General features: G+C 46.6%; 1 protein-coding gene and 1 non-coding gene across 2 annotated transcripts in view; both read right to left on the reverse strand.

Annotated features, from left to right (window-relative positions):
• Nucleotides 1–2,187: 2,187 nt before the first annotated feature.
• HSPA9 (heat shock protein family A (Hsp70) member 9) overlaps nt 2,188–16,959 on the reverse strand; it is a 31,661-nt gene continuing 16,889 nt past the window's right edge. Inside the window, exons 11-17 of the mRNA XM_074960708.1 lie at nt 14,644–14,871; nt 13,255–13,359; nt 12,007–12,124; nt 7,676–7,770; nt 5,521–5,613; nt 3,740–3,880; nt 2,188–2,927 (exon numbers count right to left, since the gene is read on the reverse strand). Coding sequence (XP_074816809.1) covers nt 2,865–2,927; nt 3,740–3,880; nt 5,521–5,613; nt 7,676–7,770; nt 12,007–12,124; nt 13,255–13,359; nt 14,644–14,871 — 843 coding nt within the window. The 3' untranslated portion in view covers nt 2,188–2,864. The remainder of the gene's footprint in view (nt 2,928–3,739; nt 3,881–5,520; nt 5,614–7,675; nt 7,771–12,006; nt 12,125–13,254; nt 13,360–14,643; nt 14,872–16,959) is intronic.
• Nucleotides 13,728–13,798, reverse strand: LOC141993077 (small nucleolar RNA SNORD63). Its single transcript, XR_012640771.1, has one exon. It is a non-coding gene; the product is annotated as a small nucleolar RNA SNORD63 (small nucleolar RNA).

Consider the following 16,959-nt stretch of genomic DNA (forward strand, 5'->3'; position numbering starts at 1 on the left):
TTCTATTGCTGTTAGGACCTTGGGTGTTGCCAAGGTCTGAATGGGCCACGGAGACCAAACCTCCCCATCCCTGTGGGCTGCTATGCCAAGGTAGAGTCCCTGTGACAGCTGTGAACAGAAAGGCCCTTAGTCTCCAGTAGATGGATTACCTTCATCCAAGGACAGAAACAGATACCCCACTGAAGCCACCAGAAAATCAGACACAAGGAATATCACAGCAGCAACTTTCACTGCCACAAAATTAATTCAGATCGAAGACCAGCCAGCTTGCAAGAAAGACACCCCTTTTGTATCACTATAAGCTACATTCCTCCTCACATCAACCACTTCCCTGCCCCATGACAATCCTGAGTCTGCTCTGGAAACTCCTGGCTCAAAGCTGTGATCCCAACTACGGTGCCTCTCTCTCTTCCTGCAGTGATGCATGTCTGGCCTCTCTCCCCACTGACTATGTGTCTTCCAGGGCTCTGAGCTTGCATTTTTCTAAATTCAAACTCATTTAATCCTTTGATGCCCATCTTTTTCCCCTCTAGGCCTCTCTGTCCTCTGTGGAATTTGCATCCCCTTTGATACCACTAGAGCCCTGTTTAGCCCAACACCCCACCTCTTTTGGATCACTGATGAAGCTGTTCAACACCAGATCAACCTCCAATTATGGGGGCACCACTGTATACCTTGATACAACACCATGTTTGCCTCCGTACCGGCTTTCTGCCAAGGGCTCCTAGTCAAGCCCTTTATTTTCCAAGAAGACTTTTGAAACAGCCCAGCAAGCGCTTTACTCAAATCCATTTCCTTCTCACTAATTAAAATGGGCCTTTAATGTGTCCCAGCCCAAGGTGTTCAGCTCACACATAGGTGTCATCATTGAACTATTTCAGGCAAGAGGTAGAACCTGTAGATCAGATCTATTGGGTGGGGCTATTTATGACTTCCTTTCCACACAGATGACCCACCGCGTTTTACAAAGCCCCCCTTTGAATAGATTTAACAAAGTAGGCATGTTCTCAATTCCTCTCAAGAGGAATCTTCTAAAATCTGTATAGGCTTTTACGTGAGCCCACTTGGAGATGAAAGTAAGCGGCTGACCTGACTGCTCACATTGACTAACCCAATAGTGCCAAAGCTCCCTGCTGGAAACTGGCAACACACAGGGGTGGGAGGTAGGAGCAGCAGCTCTGAAGTGGAGTAGCTGAGTCTGCAGGCTTTGCTGTTAGTAGAGGAAAAACAATCTTGGTTTGTGGAGCAGAAGGGGGGCCAGCAGCAAGGGATGGAGAACACTTTAATCCAAAATCTATAGCTGAGAGAGCGAGAAGTCTAAGGAGTGAGCACAGAGAAATTTGGGGGGGAAGACCGTCAGGATGAGATGCTTGTTGGGGTCAGTATCGACAGATGTTGGAGGAGGCAGGGAATGGGAGGGTTTTGCAATTGGGATGAGAGTAGGGATTAGATTTACCATGACAGTGAAATCACTGCTGGGCACGTGGGAAGGAAGAAGTTTGGGAGTGGACAGGTTGGGATGGGTAATCCGTACTTTGGGGGAATTAAAGTATTAATTTGCAGATTGTTAGTCAGGAGCCAGTTGATACATTGTCTTGCCTGTTCATAGAAACTGGACTTTTGACCAAGTTTCAGAAGATAAAGGCTTCTCCATTGCCTCACTTTGCACTAGGTATGAAGTGTCCTCCATTGTATATACAATTCCAAGAACTGCACCTAGCCCAGACAAGGAGGAGACATTTATATGAACAACCAGTCACATTCAATTAAGTTTGTTGTGTAAGTGTAGTAATGAGGGTATAAACCCCCATTCTTCATAGTAATAGCCAACTGACGGCCTGGAAGAAACTTACAGAAGTGCAAAAAGCCCCATAATGCACAATTTCTTCTGGAGCCAGTGATGCCTGGCTCCAAGCAGGATATTGAATAGATAAAGCACTGGTCTGAGCCAGCAGGACAATTCCTACGTCCCAAGAAGAGCATGCAAGTACTAAGTAAGAGAAAGGCAGGAAGAACTTTTCTGAATGTAACCAGGACTAAAGCATCAATGAAGCTAGTTTCAAAAACATGTATGGTGTTCAGGTTTCCAGTTTGCTCACATTCTTTGTGTCAGTAGGGGGTCTACCAACAAATGCCACCACACTCGGATGCAACTAGCCAAAAACCTCAAGAGAAATTAGACGCTTTTCCATTTTTATTTTAAAAAATCCAGAATAGATCCAATAAGAACAATTTTATTATCAGGGAAGTTGTTTTACTATACGCAGAGAACAGACATGGTATGGAGCAGAAAGCTTAGACAAGCAATGCATGTAACTTCAATGTGGCCTTATTTAAAAGGAATCAAGTTACAGCCAAATTAAAGTAACCCATTCTCCTTCAGTACAATACTAAGCTAGCTGCAGATTTAACGTTCTCTAGCAACGTAGCTGGTCCTGCCACTGGTGAACCCAGGACCTGTTACAAATCAGTTCACAAGCACTTGGCTCCATGAAGAGGATACATAAAGACTCCCATCCCCACCCCAGAATCTGTGACATGGTTTCAAACCTTTAAACAAATTAAGTATACCACTTTGTCAAATGTTAGGAGTAAATGATGAGTGAATCCCCCAACCGCTCAGTTGAAAATACCACAGGGCTGAATATTTAGAACTTTGTCTAGCATGAATTAACTTTCATGAAATGATGATTCATCTAGTGGACACATCACTAAATTTATACATTAAAGAAATTATATATAGAATACTGCAAAAACACAGTAAGACTGAATTCTGCCCATTCCTGCTCAGGAAGGTCCCTTCGCTCCCAAGCTTCAGAATTTTCACCCTCTTCCTGCTGCAGTCTGTGCGCAAGAGTGACATTCTACTGTTTCTCTTCCTTCTGGTCCCCAGAACTTCCACCAGAACCCTCTCTCTCCGACGCCATCTGTGAAAGACACTATCTGTTAGTTACAGAACGCTACTCCCACAGAGATATCCTGATAGCTTGGAAGCAGCTGCCCAGATTTCTTCTAGACTGATCACAATATTCTTCTCACATTGAAAGACAAAGTCTAAAGACCAGATTATTGAAGGTATTTAGGCACCAAGTGGGAATTTCAAAAGCGACTAATACCCACTGAAACCAAAAGGAGTTAGGCACCTCAGTGCTTCTGAAAAATCTCATTAGGGCCTAGCTGACCATTTTAGACAGAGCAATCAGGAAGCCCATGATGAGTCTCTAGCATCCAGTGACTATGCACAGAAGTTTAAATAATGTTTGCCATCATTTTAGTGGTTTTTAATAACTGCATTTGAACATCTGGACATAGTATCCTTTCTACGCTAACTGAAAGATCTACATTCATACTTCTGCTAGGAGGTTTGCCTGATGCCCATTTATCTTGATGTATAAAAAGAGTCTCAAGTATTGCTTGTCACCCATCAAGAGCTTTGTAATGACTGTTTTGACAAGGTAGTTTTCCATTAAAAAGTTATACGTAATCGGTGGCACAGATCAGCAGCACAAACAAAATGCTACATAATATTGAAGGTCAGACTTCAGAACTTCTGTGATTGGCTGGACAGCTCATGACGTTGTGCCAGAGGAGATGTCACTAGTGCAACAGCTGCCCTTTAGGGGGAGTTGACCTGTGGCTTCGAGCTACCCAGGCACGGACAATCCTCTAAGGCTTCATTTGGATCAGCTCCCTCTCCCTGTACAAGCACCAGTGTGATCCACAAGCCCTGCACACCCACCTTTTTGTATGCCATTTCAAAGAGTTTAAGGGACGCCTGCTGCAGGCTGGACGCTGCCTGTCTGATGTTTTCTCCTGTTTCAGCATCTTTACGAGCCAGCAGCTCTCTCATTTTAGCAATCTCCTCCCTCAGTTTGTTGCACTGTAAACAAGTTACAAACAGTTACATTGCACTTAGTTCATTAAAACTGAGCCCTTCCCTTCACTTCCACAGCCCCTCCCAGCTCTTGCCAAAAGGAGTGGACTTAAGTCTCAAATGAAAAGTCTGCAGTGCCTAGTAGCTTGTCCAGTTCCCGGCGGGCATGTATCCACATCACTGAACACACTACAGCTGCACTAACTGGTCACCTTGTTTGCAGTCTCAGCAGAGAAGCCAAGGATTGAAGAAGCCACAGAGACAGAACTGCCCCCTTTGGCTGAACACTTGCCTCATTGATACCTTGAGTGATCTACTGCCACCACAGAATCAAGGGGAGCAGAAAAAGCTGCTCTTCATCTACCCATCTTTAAAACTCCTCCAGAAAGAACCACAAAGCAGAGTGTTCAATGCACAAAGCCCCTAAGTTTCCTCCCTTTGTTGTGTGTGGGAGGAGTGGGGATGCAAACAAAAGCAATATAGTCCCATCCCATCCCTACTGCCATCTGTCAAACCCTCCACACAATCTGGCACTTCTCTGTCAGACTGGGAGTGCGCTCAAGAGGGCAGGATTGGCGATGTGAGGTTACTGTGGGACAGCTGCACTGACAGAGCTGTGAGGGCGTGGGACACTCACTCAGCCATGTCTAGAGGCAGAATGTGGGCAGCCACTGTCAGTCCTTTACTTTTAGGCCCACACGTTGGAAGGAATACTATGTTCTTGAAGCCTTGTAAAAAAGATTTCCCTGCTCCAAACAGGCCACGCTCCTTACAGTGCCCATTATCACTGCCCCTCCGGTCTCCCACAAAGCTGATGATGGGGTTAAACATGTTTCCCATGCAACTTCCCTTCAGAGGCTAAGTATGTAGTCTCTTGCCTTCCCAGCCCCTGCTAGGCTGGAAAACAAGTTCTACGCTCTCACTGGGCTACACGAGCACCTGGCGTTTCCACACCCATGTTTTAAAGAGAAGCCCAGCAGTGATCTGGGTAGAGCCACTGAATCTTTATCCAAGGGTACTTGCCAAGAATCTCCAGCCTCAGCCCCTCCTAAAACCCCAAATTACTCTTTGTGTTTGAAGTGGATGCTTTAATACTTTTGCAGCTTGTGAACTCAGTTTTAAACATAGCTTTTGAAATGAAGAATAATGCAGAGATGAAGCAGTCACTGAACAGTATTAAAACCCCTCTGACACTACGCATCTGACTCACTACACGTAAAGGAAGGAAACTAAGTTAAAACCATTTAAGCTGCTCCCAAGTTCCTGGGTTCTGTACTTGCAAGTTCACCCATGGCTCTGAGACACTCAGGACAGAATGGAAGCCTTCAGTTAATGCTGATTAACTTACAGACAAAGTAAACTTGTTTCATACATTCAGTGTCTGAAGAAAAAATTCCCTCTGAAATCAGACAATCACCTCCACTGTACGAGTGGGACAAAAAGCAGCCAAGGACTGTGCTTACCTTCCACTGTTAAGAATCCTTCATGTATTCTGAAAGTCAACTTCTCTAGCAAGTTTCAGCCACATGCTATTTTAAACAGTTAAGAATCCCTGAGAGGTTACATGCTAACCCATTCTTCACCTGAGAGGGCAGATACTGTAGGGAACTCTGGCCCCTTTAACAAAGGCATCAGAAAATACCCACCTCATCTGCTGGCAGCTGATCCTTAAACTCCTCCATCTTGGATTCTGTATCATGGATGATCCCTTCTGCCATGTTCACAGCTTCGACACGTTCCTGGGCAAATTGACAAGTGGGTTATTTTTGCACACCAGGTTTTCTGGTCAAGAAATGCAATACCTACTAGCTTTCCTGGTTACAAAGATAACCAGCATGGGACCTGCTGCAGTGCTGCTTTACTACAGGTAGATGAACCGTGTGGTCCATTGCTCAAGTGCGTTAATCCACGTGGCGGCATGAACTATTGCACTGCTGGCAGTCTCAAACAGAGCAGGGCTGGATGTTCCACCCGTTTAGAAGAACGCCCCACAAGAATAATGCTGCAAGGTGCAATGGATTTGTTAGCAAAAACAAAAAACAAAAAAACCCACCTCCTTTATTGTCTATTGGTCCTCGTCAGTGGTTCAAAGTTCACAGCACCTAATCTGAAACCACCACCACCCAAAGCACCTGAGCTGGTACACCCTGCAGAGGCCAAGAGTTAAAAAAGGGAACTGGAGAGTGAACTGCCCTCATCCAAGAGTGGGTCACTCCAGATCACGGTTTAAGCATGTTAGCAGGCAGCACAAGAAAGCTTGTACTGCTGTCTGTGGTGCACCCAATCTGTGGAGGGGTGTGTCTCCCGCATTTCACAGCTGTCATCTGGGCACCTGAAACCACCAACAGTGGTTAGGTTACATAGGTCAGTGGGTTAGGAACATAAACAGTGACAAGACAAGGAGATGGGGTGGGAATGTTCAGAACACTCTACACAAGCCCTATGTGTCCACAAAGTCTACCTGACAGACAATACATGAAAACAGTTATGCAAGGAGCTGGCACCTCTCAATAGTGTATTTTGCACATGTAACTCCCAAATGCCAAGGGGTCAAGAATCTCAGGGTTTCAACAGAGGTCTGAAGCAGAGAAGAAAAAGCTACAACTCCTCCTAAGAAAACTGAGCTCCTTTCACAGAAAGCTACTCGAATATTCTATCCTTTGGTCTATACCAGAACCTCACCCTTTGAGGATCGGAGATTTAAAAGTATTGCCAAAACAATATCACTAGTTCTGTAGAGATGAGAACAGTGTAAAGCACCTACAGTGGGAATTTCCGCAGTCTGTAAGCATATGCTAGTGCCATATCCTACAGTATCAGCTGCTTAAATCAATGTTCTATATTTAGTAGAGCAATTCATTATAGTTTACCCTCATTAAATCAATTAGTCCTAACCATTAACCTTATGAATATTATAGATTGGATCACTTGAGTGCAGAAAGCATCACTCCTTTTTGACTAAGGAGACGCGGACTGTGACCAGATATTCCTTGAGGGAATGGTGATCTCATGTGCACAGAAGGCATAAATACCAAGACTCAGATGAGATCTGGCACTCAAGATGCTGGAGACCAGGCTTTTAACATGTGCACTGCAACTGCCCATTGAAAAGGGTGTGCGTGTCATGGGGGTTAGGACCAACATTTTGGTTTTGTAAAATTTACAAAAAAACACACACAACAAAACTTATTTCAATGAGTTCAGTGAAAACAGCTCCCTGCTGTGTTTGCAACTAAAGATGCAGCATTGCATTGTTCCAGGAGAAACTGGAAGTGAAAGTGGTAGGGCTAGCTTCACTATCCAAGATGAATTAAATGTAAACATTCAACAGCATCCGTGGTGAAAAGTAGATCCAACCAGATTTTAAAATTTCAGTTCACATATTAGTAACAGGTAGGGGAATTTGTCTATTTATAGCACAACCACGTCCCTTTAATTCTTTAGAAAAGAATTTTAAAATACTTGGTTTGTAAATATAAGGTCAGCTATTGACCAGAGGCCAATAAGCTGGGTATTTATATGCCTATATTTTCTTGCAGTTAAAGCCAACTGCATGTAGAAATTTGGTAATAGGGGGACAAGTGGTTATCTAGGCATCTAAAAATCCATTTGCATAGGCAATTGCACTCATTGCACATGCAAACATAGGCATGAGTACAATGATTACGATCTCTTAATCTGGCCTTTATATGTCAAGCCAGAAGTTGGAGTAGAGTGCCGTTTCATAATATGGAATGGAGATTTTTGACTGGCTGGTAAACTACCCATTAGAAGAGACCACAACAACCATCATCAAGTTACCTTTCTTCGCCTGTCTTCCTCTGCATATTTCTCTGCATTCTTCACCATGTTCTCAATGTCATCTTTGCTGAGGCCACCAGAAGACTGGATCACGACTGCGTTAGAAAATAAAGTACAGTATTAAAAAAAGCTGCTTTGTATTTTAATCTCTTCTCCTACAGTGAAGATCAAAATACTCATGTTCTTTTGAAGAGAGAGCTCCTACATTAATGCTCCAGACACACCAGCTAAGTTATGTTGCTAGGGATCGTTTCCTTGTACTAATGAGCTGCTAGCACAAGGCATGTATTTGAGCCAGTGCAATAGTGACTCCTTAGAGCAGTGGTTTTCAAACTTTTTTTCTGGCGACCCAGTTGAAGAAAATTATTGATGCCCGTACCCAATGGGGAGTGGGGATGAGGGGTTTGGGGTGTGGAGGGGGCTCTGGGCTGTGGCAGGGGGTTGGGGTGCAGGAGGGGGTCAGGGCTCTGGGTGAAGGAGGGGGCTCTGAGTTTGGGGGGCTCTGGGCTGTGGCAGGGGATGAGGCTCCAGGCTGGGGTGTAGGCTCTGGGGTGGGGCCAGGGATGAGGAGTTTAGGGTGCAGGAAAGGGCTCTGGATTTGGGGAGGCTCAGGGCTGGGGCAGGGGATGTGGGCACGGGTTTACCTTGGGAGGCTCCTGGTCAGCGGCACAGCCAGGGTGCAGAGGCAGGCTTCCCACCTGTCCTGGCACTGTGGACCACTGTGCCCCGGAAGTGGCCAGCAGCAGGTCTGGCTCCTAGGGGAAGGCGTGCAAGTAGCTCTCACCTACAGGCACTGCCCGCCCCCACAGCTTCCATTGGCCGGGAACGGGCCAATGGGACTTTGGAACCAGTAGTCAGGGCGGGGGCAGCACATGGAGCCCTGTGGCCCCCCTGCCACAGAGCCGGACATGCTGCTGGCCGCTTCCAGGGCGCAGCGCAGTTGGAACAGCCTGCCTTAGCCGGGCAGCATGGCTGACGGGACTTTTAAACAGCCTGGTCAGCAGTGCTGACCAGAGCTGCCGCGGCCCGGTGCCTTACATTCCAAGACCCAGTACTGGGTCATGACCCATGGTTTGAAAAGCATTGCCTTGAGAATGCTTAGTATAAACATAAACTAAGATCTGATGAGAGAAAAGTGCCGATCCCCAATGACTTTCCTTCCTAGTGCCACATTTACCACTTCTCTGCTCTCATGAGAGCATTCAGCTCTTGGGCTCAGAGAGCAATCCTTGTGCACCTTGAAAGCAACAGAATGCTGAATGGCTGCAGTTTCTCACGAAGTTGCTAGTAGTCTGCATTATTCTAGTTAGTGTGCCTATCTACGGAGACCTACTAGAAAGTACAAGGACAGAACAGCACTTGGAGAGGTTTGGTATAATGGACAAGACAATAGCCTGGCAACTCAGATAAAGGTTCTGTTCCCAGCTGTGCTAGATACCATCTTTGTAACCATCTGCAAGCCACTTCACACTGTTCTTCAGTTACTCCATGTGGAAAGTGAGCCTGTGTATATGGCCCTCAGGCCAAGGGGGCATTCTGGCTCAGAATGCAGGAGGAGTCTTTATCAGGCCATGGAGTTTCCTTTCACTTTTGGAGAGCAGCCCAGAGAAATTCAGAAGCAGGCTACAAGCCTGTTTCCAGCCACACTCTCCCTCCATTTCCTTCAGTGACAGAACTGTAGCTAGCTTTCAAATAAAGGCAACTTAATTTTTTCCTACTGCTGCCCTGTGAAAGCTGCCTTGTTTGAGCCAACATTACAAACTACATTTCAAGTGGGGTGGCATAATCCAATTTCATCGGAAAGCAAGGGACAGACGTCATTGGACATTTTACAACACTTCAGGAAGGGAACCAATTTTAGGTCTTCATCTCAGTAAGCACCTAAAATTTTTCACAGAGTATTCTAGGTGACAGTGAGCCTAAACCCTAAAAGCCTAACACTAGTCTATTTCAAATGAGTCAGAGATTTACAATGGGATCATGGTTGCAACCTTTGTTATATGCTACAGATAGCTAAAGGCTGGTATGAGAACCATGGTCCCCCATATCCTGTTGGGCACCTGCAACCAGCTAATACAAGGCGACAAACAGTGTATGCTCCTGCTCCAAATGAATTTGGTATCAATGAGGTGTTTTTTTGTTGTCAATAGCAGCAGGACTGAGCCCAAAAATATTCACCAAGATGATTAAAGCAAGTTTCTAATTATGTTTTCTTCAGCTATAACCCGCAAATTCCTCAAGGAATTCAATACCTCTGGAATGAAGAGGCAATACGCCATTTTTGAATGAAGCAGAACACACTGGAAGTCAACAAATCATGTTAGGGAAGTAAGTGCCAAATAATGACAGTTTTTCTTCAAGCTTTGTAGAAATCCAGCAATTCAGGCTAAAGAAGTTCTCCAAGCCAAAGTTATAGGGGTCTAAACCAGTGCTTGATGGTTACAACAGTAATTGTGGAGGCAATATTGCCTCTAATATTTGATTGTGTTGTTAAATAAACACAGTGACCGCTTCAGCTCTCCAAACTCCCTGCAGTTTAAAGATGTTGCTTCTAGGCTACCAGAATCAGCTGGTTATCAGGGGAACCTGCCTTAAACACCTAGGTTTTAAAATTCTTGTGGCAGAGTGGTTAGGAATAAAGTACATTCTTAGTACTGTGCTTGTTTGACCAGATGCACTCTTCATACCATGGGTGCTTGCCATTGGCCAGGTGTCTTGCTAATTAGCCTCCTCCCCCTAACACAGCTTGGCACACTGATGCTGTCCCATGACTAGACAATAAGCTGCTAGGACTATTAACATATGACACTAGTTTCACAGATGGACAGTGTGCCAAGGAGCATAGCACAGCAGACCAGTGAAAACAAGCTCCTACCTGGTCCAGGGTTCCCAGTCACCTACCTCCCTTTCTCCCCAACCAAAAAAACCAGAACAGTCTTCGCCCCAAGTGCCTCTGTGGGTAGGTAGCTCTGCTTCTTGGAGGTGCAAGGGGGCATGACCTACAGCTGCTCATCTGTCACTATCAGGGGACTTCTGTCTACATCATTGCATTTCACAAAGTGAAAGAGTCAGGCTGCTTTCAATGCAATTTCATCTGCTGAAGAGAAGACTTAAAAGCTTGTCCTATTTCCCACCAGTGACAAGTCTCAACAGGGACTGCTCGTGTACAGGGCTCATTTTAAATGGAAGTTGGGCAGCTTTAAGGTAGTAGATGAGGTCACAACAGCCACTAAAGCCCTTTGGTGGTCCATGCCGAAATAAATGTTAATGAATGAGCCAGGTTATTGAAGGGTGCAGTTTTTTACTGAAGTCACTGCCATTGACTCATACCACTCCACTCCTGCATTACCACAGGCTCCGACTGTGCCCCATGCCACCCAGTTCATTACTACCTCCCACTGGCTGGCTGTTTGAGAGCTGAGAGCCAAGAGCACCAGGGGCAGGGCACACACTCTGCCAGTAGGGAGAATGCAACCAGAGCTGGGTGGCCTGGGACAGAGCTGGAGACCAGAGCTGATGGGGAGCCTGGCACATGGGTGGAGTCTGTGCCCATGGGGGAGGCAGAGACTGGGGGGAGATCCAGTTCAGGTCCCAATGCCCCTCACAGCCGCAAGGAAGGGACTCTGCCATTACAATCCCAGCTCTAGATATGCCTCCCCATTGGCATGAGTTCATCCCAACTCAGGGCCTGGCCACAATTAGATTGGCTGTGGGAGGTGGGAGCCAATGTTAAGGAAGCAACCAGAGACTGGTGGTGAAGGGTAGAGCCCTGCCCCTGCTTCCGTGATGGAGAGACGATTGGGCCATTAGGTGGCACTGCAATCTGGTGTGTGGGCTCCTGCTCCCAGTCCTGGGCTCCGTTTGCCCTGTATTCCATGATTCCCCTCACTTTAAGCACAGTGCCTGGTACTCAGATCTGAGTGGGCTGGGTGCCAGCTGGGTGCACCGCAGCTCACTTGTGGCTACATCTCTGCTGCCTACTGGCAGGCCAAATAAAATGATCTGGTGGGTTGGATGTGGCCACCAGCGGCCCATCCCTGGTGCTCAAGGTTTAACACACTGGAGCGGATACCATACCTCCTGGATAACTGGTAACAAATATAAATTGTCCTACCTCTCCCTTCCCTGTATTTGCCTGCTTAGCACCCTTACTTGCTGAGCTGTGTGTGACTCTGATTGTAAGCTTTTGGGGGGCAGGGATCCCATCTAGCTTGAGACATCTAGCACACTATTGGGGGTCATACACTCAGAGGTTCATACAGAGTAGCCAAGCATAATTCCATAAATTTCCTTCCCTTCACTATAAGAGATCCAATGATAGCTGCACTTACTTTGCTGTTCGCGTCCCGTCCCTTTATCCTTTGCTGAAACGTGAACAATGCCATTAGCATCAATGTCGAACGTGACCTCAATCTGGGGCACTCCCCGTGGAGCTGGAGGAATTCCAACCTGGAAACCAGAAGTGCTTAGCCATTAGTTCCCCAACAGATGTAGGCTTGGTGTCGAAGCCTTCAGTGTTGTGCATATTATCTTGGTGAACTGCCAATTCAACTAAAACAACCTCAAAGCAGATCCCAGGATATGCTTGTCAGAAGTTGTGACAATTTAGTGGTATCTGACAGACTTAATGGGACAGACCTAATTTCATGCAGCAGCAGACTTCTACCCAGAAGCTGGGGAAGCTGCCATAAATGTCATAAGAAGAGCAAATGCTGTTTTACAACTTAATGCCAGTAAATCACTTTCCCCGTCCCATGCATGGTAACAAGTTCAATTTTCTTTAGTTAATTACTTGGGTCTATTCTGGAGAGAGCCAGGCCCCGCTTGAGGCTACCATGTTTAAATGGTGAGAGATTCACCATGCTTCAGGAGATACAAAACCATGCCTTACCGGAAGGCTCCTTCCAGCAACTGGATTTAATATTAGAGATGTCAAGCAAGAAGAACCCCTCTTAAGAACCTGTATAAGCTTCAGGCGGTCCCAAAACAGTACAGCCCTATTCAACATGACCACTCTTGAAATTAAATCAGAAACATCCATACGGATCAGGAGGACAAATACCTGTACAGGCTGATTATGTATGAAGAGAGTGAACTACTCAGCCACACTGAACTGCAGCAGCTATGTCCTATACACAATCACCCCTTGAAGCATGGTAACTGCTGTCTAACACAATCTAGGCTGCTCCAAAGGGATTTGAAGGGAGTGGGTGATGGGCCAGCTACCGGCTGCCTCAGGGACAACTGTGAAGCAACATGGGATCTAAGTACTGAGTTATATTTGGCAACAGGATCTAACATCCTAGTTCCATGGGTACCAAAAAAAAAAAAAAAAAAAAAAATCAATGCCTCTAAGAGCGTATGGCTACTGAAGGCAGGCGGTCAGTAAGGCCTACTGATTTACGAGCCTGGATCACTTTGTGCTTTACATTTGTGGGGCAGGTAAAAATCAAATGGCTTCTGTTAAAGTCCCCACTTTCAAGGGGGGAGGGGGGGAGGGGTTTCCAAACAAAACGGGAGGCTTGGAACTTACTGAGTAAAGATAGTTTAAAGGTCATGAACATTTAGTGCAAACATACCAAAGTGAACTGGCCAAGAAGCTTATTGTCAGATGCCATCTCTCTCTCACCCTGGCATACTTTAATCTCCACTTGAGTTTGCCCATCAGCTGCTGTAGAAAACACCTGTAGAAGGGTGAGAGAAACAGAATATTTGACAGCTTACAACCCCTGAATTGAACTACTTACTACACAAGGACTAAAGACTGGGAACAGCATGAAAACTTGGAAGTTAGGCTGGAGGGATAAAGAAATACTTTAAATGTGTATTTTCCCTCCATGCCTCACAAGCTTTTTAATACAGTAAAGACTGTAAGGCAAAAAGATAATGATTAGCAGGCGAGATTTCAACAAAGGCAGTCAAAGTGTTTGTCTGGGAGTCAGAGAGAAACAAGAAAATGAGCGCTGGAGCCCAATCTTTTCAGTATCCCTGCAAGATGGGGGGGAGCACTCTCTAGGACTCCAGACCAGCAAAGGCAGTTCTGGCCATGCATTGTGCTCAGTTATATTAAGTCTCTGCACTAGTTCTCTTCAGAATGATGTGCTGACAGTAACATCATAGCACAGACACATGGCCTGGTTCTGTCCCAAGACAAAAGCTCAAGAGATTTCTCACCTCATGCTTCTAAAGAGGGGGGAAGGAAGTTGAGTTTACTGGGTTGAAAGCTACCTCCACCCCAACAAAGAAGAGTTACTCACTAATCGGCCTCATTTTGTGTTGGATTTCAGCCTCTCCTTCCACTTGAATTCTGTCTAGGTTTTTGGGTGTGGAAAGGAGAAGAGACTCTTCCGGGATCCACTGCTCTCTTCCCCAATACCTGCATATTGCAGTGACCCTCATTAGCTAGCTGAAGAAGCCCTCAGCCTCAGATGGTTGTCAGAGAGCAACACAAGGCATATCCTCTCTCTCTGGGGCAGAGGGCTGCCTTAACAGGGCTCCCAGCCCTTGCTGCAGTGAGAACTCATCTTAGCCCTGAGCCCAGAAATGCTACCACTACTAAACCAGCTGGACCTTCACTGTGTGTTCAATTCCAAATGCCCTTTACCTATTCCCCATACTGGGTGTCCCACCTTCTCCCTCCCCAACCGTAGAATCATGCCCATGCTGCTACCTCTGCACATAGTGCTCCTCTAGTCATGCTACCACAGGCAGCAGAATGAAACTGTCAAGCTGTTCAGTTTCGTCGGCTGGGCTATGAGGAAAGCACCGAGTGGCATGACTTTGACCCTCCTGGAAAACATGGATAGGGAGAAAAAGCATACTGATCACAGTGTCCCCATGGCACTTAAATACAGGGACGGGGCAGAAATAGAACATGGGGCACCCAATGCCTGCTATTGTGCTGTCCCTAAGACAACAGCCCAGGAACTCCATTAGATGCAGACAGTTGCCACGATGTTTAACCGCACCTGGCTCTTCTTGGTTGGAATCGTCGTGTTCCTGTTGATGAGCTTAGTGAAGACACCTCCCAGCGTCTCAATTCCCAAGGACAAAGGAGTCACATCCAGCAGCAGCACATCGGTGACATCACCAGCTAACACACCACCTTGAATAGCGGCACCAATAGCAACAGCTTCATCGGGATTAACTGCTTTGCTAGGAGAACGGCCAAACAGATCCTGCACAGTCTGCTGCACCTGAATGAGTACAGAACACAGCCGATGCGTAGGGAACTCCTGCTATCACAGCCTTGCTGCCACAGCCCACCCCACGGCATAATAAAAAATGTATATGAGGAAGGAACCCCTCATTATCTGCCCTCCAACCAGCTGACACTTTTGCCGTTCCCTTCCCCCTACCCCTACCACTTCTGCCATCCAGTGACGTATGAGACTAAGCTTCAGGCCCATGACTGGCTCCTACTCCCCCCATCCCTCAATTTGCTCCTCCTAGCACCCAGCTGAGTGGATTCAGGTGCACCCGTATTTGCCCTACACCTACATCACCTAGGAGGCCAAAAGACAGACAGCCCCCTCCCCTGGAATACTGCTTCCAACCCAGATAGCCAGCAGTGAGTGACCCAAGGAGGGGAATGAAGAACACTAGCCCCCCGCGAGTTCAATACTCCCACCTACACTGACCCCTAGCTCACCACACAGCAATAACGCAGCAATATTCTGCTCGAGCAGAACAGGGATCACTTATCCCAGCTGGGCACAAGTCAGCACATTCCAGGCTTATTCTCCCCAGTGCGGGGACCAGCTCCGGGGACTGAAATGCAATAGCAAGCACAGAACCATGGGACAGGCTAGAAAATCCACAGAAAGGAGAGGACACACCTAATCTTGTTTAGTGTATTAAAGAATAAATGAAGCCATATGAAGGGCAACAATGTCTCCAGCCCCTTACTTAATGTGGTGTTTCAGAAGATACTTTGCGCTCCACCTTTTCAGAACAATATGCTGATGAATTTATCAGATCCATGGCTGAAGGATCAGGACAGAAACTCAGCTGGGTGTTTGAAACACCTTACACGGCTCTCAATTCCACTCCAAGGCACCCACCTTCACCACTGAGATTTTAGCTGATGCTCACAGCTCCTCTGCATCCCAAGCTGCGTTAGTGGAGCAGCCATTTTCTGCACAAGTGAGCACTGTGCTCCTGGGGAGCTGTGAGCACTGCTCCAGCTCATCTGCCCATGAACACTCCCTTGATACAGTGAAACACACAGGAAGACCATATAATTAACTGGAAATCTTCCCCCTAGGGGGCATGTTTTACAGTACAAGGGGAAGCATTACTTCTGATCACTGACCTGACATTTCCTGGAGCATTGGCTGTGTGAGAGCAGTTTCAAGTAATGTCAAATTCCACCCCAGCAGTGGTGTGAAGGGGAGCTGGGCAAGATGCAGTACAAGAGGGAGAAAGCTACATTAGTGTGTGCAATACACAGGTGCAGATTTCAGTATGCCTGTGCTCAACTCAGCCTGCAGTTAAAGCTTTGAGTGAGAGTAGTCAGGGAAGCGTTATGTAACCTTGCAAGGCCACATGGTGCTAGAAAGGTATAAATAGGATACTGACATTTAAGTAGTGTCTTCCACTCCCAAAGTATTCTCAGTACTTCAGGAAGGGCTTCCCCCACAATGGAAATAAAGCCACAGGGCATAACACTACATAAGAGACTCAGACAAAAGGCTAGGAAAATATTATGCCCAGTTTAAACTGCAGGGACCTTAGTAAGGGAGGATGCAATCACTGGACTTTGGCCAGGACAGTAGCTTTTAGTGACTTCTGTCCTGCAAACCTTAGAGTCATTGAAACCTCAGAGTATGTCTACACAGCATTTGAGCACCTGCAGGAGCAGCCTCCCAGCCCTCATCAACAGACTTGGGTTAGTGGGGCTCCTGCTAGTGCTCTGAAAGCAGCTGTGTAGCCAGCACTTTGAAGCAATCACTCCCAAGCAGACTCTTCCCACCAGGGTACTCTGGATCCTGGATGGCTGTCAGTCACAGTAAGACGGTGATAACATCTGAAGAGTACCACAGCATCTACAGAGTAAAGCAGTCTTTACTGTTCTCCACAGACTGGGAGTGAATAACTGAGGGTACATCTACACAACAAACCAACCCATGGCAGTGAGTCTCAGAGCGAAGGTGAACTGACTTGGGCTGGTGCTGCAAGGCTAAAAATAGCAGTATAGACATTTGGCCTTGGGTTGGAGCCGGGTCTCTGAGATCTCCCCGCCACCCACTGGATTTCGGGGCCTGGGCTCCACACTGCGTCTC

The sequence above is a fragment of the Natator depressus genome, chromosome 8 (assembly GCF_965152275.1).
Source record: "Natator depressus isolate rNatDep1 chromosome 8, rNatDep2.hap1, whole genome shotgun sequence".
In the NCBI taxonomy this organism is placed as follows: Eukaryota; Metazoa; Chordata; order Testudines; family Cheloniidae; genus Natator; species Natator depressus.